The sequence below is a fragment of the Phascolarctos cinereus genome, unplaced genomic scaffold, assembly GCF_003287225.1.
Source record: "Phascolarctos cinereus isolate Bilbo 61053 unplaced genomic scaffold, phaCin_HiC Scaffold_7;HRSCAF=346, whole genome shotgun sequence".
In the NCBI taxonomy this organism is placed as follows: domain Eukaryota; kingdom Metazoa; phylum Chordata; class Mammalia; order Diprotodontia; family Phascolarctidae; genus Phascolarctos; species Phascolarctos cinereus.
The window spans coordinates 146,970,036-146,981,054 of NW_027556180.1; the positions used below are offsets into that span (position 1 = coordinate 146,970,036).

Consider the following 11,019-nt stretch of genomic DNA (forward strand, 5'->3'; position numbering starts at 1 on the left):
AGGCACATCCACACATATGTATATGTACACTCACATATATGCATGCATTATTCATGAATATAAATTATAGTATATATTATATTATCCCTGTATGAGTTGCAGTTTAAATTTCTTATTCATAGGGGTAGCTAGGTGGCACAGTAGATAGTTCTGGTCTTGGAGTCAAGAGGACCTGAATTCAAATTTGACCTCAGACACTTGACACTTACTAGCTGTGTGACCCTGAGCAAGTCACTTAACCCCGACTGCCTCACCAAAATGTAAAAAAAAATTTTTTTTTAATAAATTTTCATTCATTCAATGAAATGAATCTAAAATTGGAGAATAAAAAGCTACCATGTAGTGGAAGCTGTCTCAGCATATTATGTATGTGTTTATGTATATGCATATGTATGTGTGTATATGCACACATATATACAAATATATACATACATATGAATTTCTTATCTGTAAAAACAGGAGTGGCATTACTGTCCTATTTTATTGGGATTAGACACCCACTAACTGAATTCACAAACTCAGAATGCCCTTCATTGAACTCTATAAATTCCAAATACAAGATGTGTGGTCAAATGAATGGGCTGTAACTCTACTAACTCAAACTAGATTATGAGTGCCTAGTACACAGCTGTGCATCCATGACCCACTTATGTTAGCTCAACAAAATTTTAATTCACAATCTACTCAACTGTTTCTTTGCTGCTTGTGACTGCTTTATTTTTACCTGTAAATATTTTTATTAGTGATAGTTCAGCTGCTGACATTTTTACTCATTTAATAAAATGAAATCTGAAATATCAGATTTTAAAAAGTAAACATTTCAACACTTAACGTAGGTTTGACTATGGTATTATAAGCCACCTTTACTGGCAAGAGAAGTAAGAGAAACGCTTCCCCCCCCCCCCCCGCCAAAAGAAGGCTTCTTGGTTGAGTCAAGCATGATACTTCAGGGAGCTCCTACACACTGGTATTCTGAACGACTGAACAAATGAGATCTGAAAAAACATGTGAGTCAAACTAATTCAACTTTCCATTATACAACCCACAGGTAGTACAGAAATAGCAAAACATCAAAAGCCAAAAGCAAGTCAGAGATCAAAAACTGAAGGTGAATGCCAAGGAACTTCTGACACACTTATGCATTCAATACGCTTAGCGAGGTACATTTCCCACGATGCTATTCAAAACCACAAACTACTAATAATTTAACTGTCACCCTGTTGATGTAATCCAACTTAATTGTTCCCAGACATCAGGATTAAGACAAGGTACCATTGGAAGGAAAAAGTTACAAACACCAAAGCACAACACAGAAAAAGGCCTTTATTGCTTTGCCTTGACATCAGGCAATGGTACCTTTTCAGCCCTAGGGACAGATCTGTATGAAAACATTAGGAATCTTATTCCTCCATTTTCTGTAGGTTACTAGAAATAAGAATTTAGCTCTTTGGGAAATTTAGTATTCCCATGTTTCTTGTATTTCAAATGAATTTTGAGAGCATTTTCTCAACTTCTTAAAGGGACAATTCTGTTATGATAAGGTACCCAGCAACTTAATTCCTTCGGGAGGTGCTTACATTCAAGTAAGCAATAAGCTAACGTTGATCAGATTTCCCAAAGGCTAAAGGACTACTTTCCAAGGTATTAGTGGAAACAGGAAGAAAAACAGGCAAACAACAACTCACCAGGCCAGAGAGTCTTAAACAACTGCAATCTCTATCTTGCCTCCATTACTCAATCATTAGAGCATACCAAGAATTATAAAACAATGTCACATATCCATACATATAGGGTCCAGACCTGAATATACACAAAGGTGGATCATTTGAAAATTATATATATTATGACCCTTCACCTACATGAAAAAAGGCATGATCCTTGAATGTTAACCTGCCATTTTTACATACACCTTGAAAAATTTATCCTTAAAATATCTTTGTAAGTTAGCCAGGAAAGGTTGTAGTACAATCATCTTCATTTTACATGTGATCAAACTGAGGCTCAAATTAAATGGTTTGTCCAAAGCTGCTCAAATAGTAACTGTGCCTGTTGTATGAAATGACACACTTTTTATTACCCACTTCACCTTGAATGTAATTCCCAGTCATAAGCCCTTTGTCCTGATAGAGGGAAAAGAAAAGCGTCTTTGCACCAGGGTGTACACCCTCGTCATGAAGCCTTTCCAGATTCACTCAACTGCTAGTGTCCTCTCTCTCAAACTGCCTAGTATTTAATTATTTTATTTGTATCTGTATTCTCTTTACATTTCTTATACCTGTACTTGATGTCTCCCACGATGCTATTCAAAACCACAAACTACTAATAATTTAACTGTCACCCTGTTGATGTAATCCAACTTAATTATTTCCCAGACATCAGGATTAAGACAAGGTACCACTGGAAGGAAAAAGTCACAGACACCAAGGCACAACACAGAAAAAGGCCTTTATGCTTTGCCTTGACATCAGGCAATGGTACCTTTTCAGCCCTAGGGACTGATCTGTATGAAAACATTAGGAATCTTATTTCTCCATTTACGTAGGTTACTAGAAATAAGAATTAGCTATTAGGATATAATGAACCCCTTTGCAAGTAGGGATTGAGGCAATATTTGTACTTTTACCTCCAGCATCTAGCACACTGCAGGAACGTAGCAGGGGTTTAACAAATATTGACTGGCTGACACATATAGTATTCATTACAATGGTTTTGTTTTTCTTTCTTTTTCAATGGGGGAATTTCAAGGTAGAGGGGGAACTGGGATAGGGCTGCCAAGAAAAAAAAAAGGAAACAAAGAAAAGGTCATTTAAGTATTTCTAAAGTACAAAAGAGAATAGAAGAAAGGTCAAAATTACAGAGAAACCAGACAATACATACAAAAAAGAAAAGCTCTCTGGACCCCACAGATTCACAGTTTCACATATAATTCTTTTTTTCCCAGTTCTACTGTATACATGGAAATGTTCATTTTAGTTGGTGTTTATTAATATCAGAATCTTTTTTAAAGTAAGACAAGTGCGGATAAGAGCGATTTCCAAAATCAAGCAGTAAGCTGTTCAAACAATCTGGGATAAGCTTCAATCAGTGACCAAGATTACAAACAAAAAACAAGTTGTAATACTATTAACAATCCCACTGAGACTGGTTGCATGTAACCTCGCCATCATTTTCAATGAACAGGATTGAGAAATTACCACTTAGTAACACAGATAAGAACTTGATTTGGAAAAAGGTTGGCATTTTCAGCTCTTTTTACAACTTCATCCTAGTTGGTTATGATTCTACTACTACACTGCATAATCAGATAATGGAAAAGATATTTGAACAAAGAATCTTATATAGAAAGCAAATCAAGAGTTTAAAATATGAAATCACTAATGTCTAAAATGGGCAATATTTCCTAAAGTAGTGAATGTTGTACTGAGAAATCAGCGAGCGAGACCCAGACGTAATTTAAAATGTGGATTTATTAGCACATGGCTGCAAGGGGTATGCATATCCAAATCAAGCAGCAGCGATCAGGGGTCGAGCTAGGGTTTATATGGAAAAGAGCACGGGAAAGAAATGCCAGGAACACTGGTGAGGTAATCCAAAGGTGCAGGTGTCTTTGGGGTCTATGGATGGGAAAGTACAGGGAGTATACCGGACAGGGAGGGGGATGGATCTTTGGAGTCTGGCAGGAGAAAGAGTTCTTGGGCTGGTCAAGGACACCCCTCTCCTTCTGTCTTGATGAGAGAATGCTCTGCAACAAAGGAAAGCTTTCTCACAACTAAGGAATTGGGAGGCTTCCAGAGACATGATCTGAGGGCTGGGGCCTGAGCAGCCCAGATAAGGGTAGTGCTGAGGCCCATGCATGAATAACTGCTAGGCACAGCGTCCTTGGGCTAGGGAGTGGTTGTCAGCAACAGTGTTTCTGAGACCAGGGAGACATTGGGGCACAAGTACAAGCACAAGCACCCGAGCACCCCATCCTTACAGGTCAGAGATCACACAAACCAGACCAGGTGTCCTGGTCTCTGGTATAAACGTAATTATCTAAAACAATTATAATGCAAGCTTTCTTATCCATTTGCGCTGGAGGTATGGGCTGTGCTAAGCTATGGAAGAGTACATTTCACTATTGTTTAGATTTAGAAGGAAAGAGGTCTGGGGCAAGATTAAGCAGCAATTTCTGCCTTCCATGGCCCAAAGGGCCCTACTACCCAACTGGTAAAATAATGTTCTGCATTACAGTGAATGTGAAAAATGATTTTCAATTAAAAGTATTAGCCTCATTATCAAATTACAGCAGCAATCCATCCCCCTGCCAACAGAATTTCCTATGATCATGTTGGGGTGAGGTTCATATTTTTTCTAGTTGCCATACACTTCACTGATTGTTTTAGTAAGCACAAAATTAATTCGGTGCCATCTGCCGACTCATTAAAAATTAGCCAAAAGATAAAAAATGACCTTCACAATTATTAGCTAATTTACTAGATAAATTTCTTGTGTCACTATAAACCAAGTGAGTTTTAAAATGTCTTTTGCCCAGATTCATTTTTAAATACAGACTTTATTGAAAGAAAAATATATTACTGTATCATATATTAGTATGAAATTATCAGAAGTATTCAGATTCCACCTTGGCTTGATGGGACCACATAATGAGAACTATACTATATCCTGTAATAGCTTCCTTGAAACAAATGTAATGTAATGTAACTTTACTTCCAAAAAAAGAAAGATTAGAGGATTTTTACAAATTCTGACTTTACAAAAGGATTCTTTGGTTTTATAGAAATATTCATAAGATGATCCTTCTAATTATGAAGTCAACTTAAACACAATGTATCATACAAACAACTTACTACTATTGCATAAAGTGAGGAATACATAAATCCACTTACCTTCCGATAAATCATATGACACATGGCTACTCGAAGCTTCATTCCTGCACACTGTACATGATAAAAATATAGGTGGTGCAGTATGGCCAAAACAAGCGTGCATAAGGACAGAGCAGCAGCATAGCCATAGGCCCAATTCAAAGCTACATTATCTTGGGGATCATAATGTTCAAAATATTCAATAATTTTCCCCAAAAATACTGGTTGCACTATTTTGGTACTCTCCTAAAAAAGAAAAAAGAAACCACAATTAAGCAAAATGTAAATCACAGAATCCAACATATCGATTGTTTCCCACTTTGGTATAACAAAATCTTACTATAATGATTCATGATTCATTGAGGCACAGAGGTTACTGATTTCTCAAAGGCTATGTAGCACAAGAGAAACTAGAAATCATAGATCTAGAACAAGAGGAGACCTCAGAGGGTCATTTCATCAAATAGTCTTGGTGAATATGAACTGGGTTATGAGTATGTGTAGGATTGGAGGACCAAGCTAGCCAAGTGCAGAGAGCTCACCAAAACGTCTTCTAAATCATAACATTTTTCACCCCCTACAACTGAAATAATGTGGAGGTGGAATTGCAATCTGAATATATGGAGGTTGTACACCCACACTGCTGGAATCACAGAGCTGTGGGCAAGTGGGGGAGGGGGCTAAAAACAAAAACCAAAAATTTCATTTTATTAGAAGTTTTAAATAAAGTCTTTGATCAAATTCTGAATTTATTACGGTCCTGGGGAAAAACGTCTAGTTTCACTAAGAAATCTGTGATATCTTTATGAGAGGTTTAGAACATAAGCTAGAAAAGGCTAGGAATTAGTAGGTTCTTAGTAGTTCCAAGGACATTGTGAAGGGTAAATATCGCCTTCAGTATCTGAAAAATTGGCAGATCTCTTAAGTTATAGATTTTGGAGATGTAAGAGAGCAGAGGATGGGGGAGGATGGGGGTGAGAGGAAAGGGAGTTTCCCAAATGAGCACAGACCCATTCTCTCTCCTTTCCTAGTTCCTTTGTACTCCCATCTTCAATCTGGGGTTTCATTTGTCAATAAGAGCATAAGCTACCAAATGGCTGGCCAAGGGTATTCTCCCCCAGTTCAGACTGTGCATTATTTCAAGACGAGGAAAGCACAAGTCCAAAAATTATTTTAAAACAACTGCCAACTTAGAAGGTTCTTGTTTTGGTAGGTATGATCAGACAATTCATTTGAAAGAAGAATTGGGGGGGGGGGACAGGGAGATGGACATTTAGCCAACTGCATGCTCCGTAAGTCAACAGTAACACAGCAGCCCAAAAAAGCTGACGAATATTACATCTCAGTGCAAACTCCCATTAACAAATTCACACTGAAGGACAACTGGGGTCATACTCTTCTTATATTCTGCCATGGTCAGATTAACCCTGAAATATTTCATTCAGCTCTAGGTACCACATTTTTGGAAGGTCATTAGCAAGCTGCAGTACATTCTATGGTTGGTGATGGGAACTAGAAATCATGCCATATTAGGACTGTTAGGAAGAACTGGGCAGATCTGGCATTTTTTTAAAAAAGAGATTTAATTGCCCTAAATATCTGAAGGGCTATGATACAGAAGAATGATTAGTACTTGTTCTGCCAGGTGCCAGAGGGCCAGAACTGGAGAAATAGGTAAAAGTTTCTAAAAGGCAGTTTTCAAGTCAATATGAGAAAAAGTTTCCGAATAATTAAGTGGAATAGGTTGCCTCAGGAGGTAATTAAGATCCCTATCAGGAGAGGTCAACAAGTAGGGGCTAGATAACTTGTCAGGGATTTTGTAAAAGAGGTGCATGTTCAGGCATGGATTGGTTATAAGACCCATGAGATCTCTTCCAATTCTGTAATTCTGTGTATGATCTATGTGCTACTCATATTTCTATGCATGCCTAATAAGTAGGCAGCTAAGGAAAAGGGTGGAAATGTTCCCCTTTGAGTTCAAGTCAGACTAAAGGCAGCAGCTGATAGGTCAAAATTAACAACAGTCCAGACATAAAATGCTAATAAAATGAAATACTAATTACAACCAGAGACCCCAAATAAAGAGAAGAGAATTGGCTCACTAAGGCAAAAAAAAATTCTTTCCTATGACCTAGATTCAAAATGACTTTAAGCTGCCAGGACCACACAGGCTTTCTAGTATTTTACCACAAATGTGTCTCATCTATCATCTATGCCCAAGTAACTCTGGCATCCCCCTCTAACTCAGTCTTCCTTTCCTTCTCCATAAAAGAAATCCATACTTCAGACCCAAACTTTATATCTCAAACCCAATATTCAAAAATCAGGATCTCTACCTTCTATCTCCTTGATTCACGTGGCTTTCCAATTAAAAGGTGGAAAAAATCAAATACAAGTATTCAAAATTCTAATTTTAAAATGTGTGGAGACTTTTTTTTATTTAGGCAAAAAAAGGTATTAAATGGTATACATATATTCAAACATATAAAACGCATATTTAGAACATGTCTAAATGTACATTCACATGTGCACATACACATTTAGGGTTAAATGCACACATGTGTGGCACACATGTTCATGCACACCACACACACACACACACACACACACACACACACACACACACACAACCTTACACTCAGCACACTTATGCTATGTATGTCATCAAGTTTTTATCTACTATATAGAGAGGAGAAAATAGCTATCCAAAAGTGAAATTTGGGCAACGTCACGTGATACTGCATTCTAGTATCACTGGACCTCACTTAAGGTCTTCTAGGAAAGGCTGACTGATCATGTCTTTGGTTTGTTATAGAAGGATTCTTAGTCACTAGATGACCTCTGTAACAAACATCTTCGAACTCTAGGATTCTCTATGTTATCTGTGGTCTACTTAGGGGCCAGGCTACCAACAGTCAAGGCCCAAAACAACTTTTATAGGGGAAAATAGTAAGTAATGTCAGTGTATGACTGGCTACAAGCCACCAGTTTCAGATAAACAGTTATTAATTAAAAATTAAAAGGATGAAAACTGCACAGGTCAATGTGGGAAGATAGTAGCAAAAGACTTTCCCACATAGCTGCTTGTGGCCCTGTAGACAATATTATGAAGTACTCAAAAGTCCCAGAAGGAAAAACAAGTATCAAAGAATGACAAACAAAGCAGATAAACAAAGCTGTGATATCCAGCCCTTGAACTTTACTCCTGACACATAAGCACTATAATTATTCCATTTCCATAAAAGCACAATAATAAATAATGACAGCTCACGCTTGATTATGCTCTCTTTCTTTCAACTACTCTACCAAGGATGAAAATAAGCAAACCTGAGATTTGGCTGAAAAACATCTGTAATTGAATGAAAGCTTTCTAAGTAGTTAAAATAAGGTCAGGCTACCCTTCTGAAGATCTCTCCTCTTCTGTTTGACCTCTGAATGAAACCCAAAATGTCTCAGAAGGTGGGCAAGGGAAAATGAATGTCTGTCTTCTTGTCACAACAAATTGTTTATCCTGCTGTGAAAACAACAGCAGACAAGGGAAGGGAACTACGTGACTCTTTCAGGTACCCTAACTCCTGCCAAGGAATACAATCTGTCCTCCACAGCACAAGTTTCTCATGTGATTCAGGGGCAGGATTAGAATTCTTCAACCTTTGGGGGTAAAGTACACAGGTGATCTAAAAACCCCAAAGCCTTTTCCCCCCACCTGACCTTGTTTCTAGGTGCCTTATGGATTAAGTTATGAACGTGAGAACTTTAGCTTTTGGTCTGCCCCAGAGATAGTTCTCTCCTATCCCAACCTCAAACTCTTGTGCCAAATTAACAGAAGAATCTAATCTTTATTATTTCTGTCCTAAGTGAGTATAAGACATGCATTGCTCTCAGCAAGTTGAAGATGAAGATGTGCCCATTTTGTGGCGAGCACTTCTGGAAACAAATTGACTAGAGATCCAAGAAAGTCACTTTAACATTTTAACATAAACTGTCTATGTAGCTTATCTTTGCTCTAAAAGATTTAGAGCAAGAGTATCTGATCTATGATGACTTAAAGTTACATTTAGAATTGCCTCTTTTTAAAAAGAAAAAAAAACTACTGCAAGTAGTTTTCGATAAGTAATTGAAGTTCCTGGTTTCATACACAATCCTCTTTTTTTCTTCTTTGTATACTGAAATATTTGTGTTTGTTGGTGATTAAGCTCATAATAAAAAGGAAAAATTATATTTTTCCTGATTATGTTTTAAGGTTTTAACTCACTGCTTTTCCCTGTGAGGGTTCTGAACAGATTGAGAATTTAAAAACCTCCATCATATCTTCCTATTTTGTACACAAGGATATGTTGACTAGAGTACAGGTCTTTTTCTGAATTTTTTTTTAAAGGCAATTGGGGCTGAGTGACTTGCCCAGGGTCACACAGCTAGTGCCAAGTGTTTGGTCTGAGGCAGGAGTTGAACTCAGGTTCTCCTGACTTCAGGACCAGCGTTCTATCCACTGTGGCACCTAGCTGCCCCCTGAATTCTTACCTAAGTGGCTTTTGCCTAAAGGAGGAAAAATAATGTTCATGATTACTATGCTATCTGTTTTATAAAGCTTTAAAATATTTATATTTTTAAAAATATGTAGGTCTTACTAGAGAAGCTGAATATTTTGATACTTGGTTCTAAATGCTTTCCTTCTGATAATTTTCTATGTGTCCAGTCTACTGCTTGCTTGGTATATGTTTGTTGGTATGATGCTTTCCCCATTACACTGTAAATTCCTTGAGGGCAGGGACTGTCTTTTTTCTCTTTTTGTATCCTCAGTACTTAGCACAGTTCCTGCCACATAGTAGGTGCTTAATAAATGTTTACTGACTGATTGATACTTGAAATAATAAAGGTTATTACTTAGGTATTTCAAATGATATAAACGTTGAAGAAGCATTGGTTCTCCCTTTTAACAATTGGATGGCAAAAGGAAAATGAACAGATTTATAACCCAAAATGTTTCACAGAATTTGGGCTCTCAGAACAAACAAATGGCATGTTTAAACTGGAATCTATTGTTTCTTTTTGGAAATCTCTACCTTAAAGATCAGATGTGGTCAACTGCTTTAAGAAAATGTACTGGGGCAGCAGCTAGGTGGTGCAGTGGATAGGGCGCCGCCCCTGGATTCAGGAGGACCTGAGTTCAAATCCAGCTTCAGACACATAACACTTAACTAGCTGTGTGACCCTGGGCAAGTCACTTAACCCCACTGCCCAGCTCCCCCCCAAAAAAAGTTTTTTAAAAATGTACTTGGTCTGTTCACTCACATGTGATAGTAGCTTGATGTCACTGTTAGTCCCGAATGCTGCTCTGTTCTAGTTTTAGTATTTCATTTTTTCAGTGCTTAAGAAAGATGGAATATATACATTATATATACACATATATGTGTGCATATGTATAAAATAGGTATATATGTAAATACTTTATACTGTACACATATATGTATCTGCTTCATACTGTATACATACATGTTTATGTATATGCCGAGTGTGTATGTGTGTATACATATATATACCTATATATACATACATATATACATATACATACATATACACACACACATATACATAAATACACACACACATAGAGACATACACACATTGTATGAACTAATGTAAAGTTCCGGGAAGTGTAGTTCCCAGTGGAAACATGTTCTTCACAAGACATGCAATTCTCAGCTGAACTAATTCTCCAAAACGTTATCAGCAGAGTTACAAAAATCCCAGTGAGAATTTAATTAATCAATCACAGTCACAACACTATCCACTCCAACACTATCCACTCCACCTAGTTTGGGAATCTAATCCCTAGCAACTGGACTTTAAAGCTAGTTAAAGTCCCAAAGTCAGAGATGAAAATTACTTCTTCTGAAACCAAGCAAAGGCCTTCACCTTCCTACGTTCATCTTGAGAAGACTAACATTTCTTTCCAGCTTCTCTAAACCAGCAAGAATCCAATAGCCAAACTGGAGAGATTACAGGGAAAGAATATCAGATTTAAGGTTTTCTTTCTGCTAGAAATTCAAATTACTTAAAACAACTGAGCCCCACATTTACCAGTATTATATCAGAACCTCTGTCAGGCGTCTGCTTTGTATGACACAAAGGTCAAAGGAACATCATCAAT

The 11,019-nt window shown here is 37.3% G+C and overlaps 1 protein-coding gene across 1 annotated transcript in view; it reads right to left on the reverse strand.

Moving 5' to 3' along the window:
* Positions 1-11,019, reverse strand: part of ABCC4 (ATP binding cassette subfamily C member 4 (PEL blood group)) — a 269,141-nt gene that overhangs the window by 203,798 nt on the left and 54,324 nt on the right. Inside the window, 1 exon segment of the mRNA XM_020965805.2 lies at positions 4,890-5,114. Within this exon segment, the coding sequence (XP_020821464.1) occupies positions 4,890-5,114 (225 nt within the window).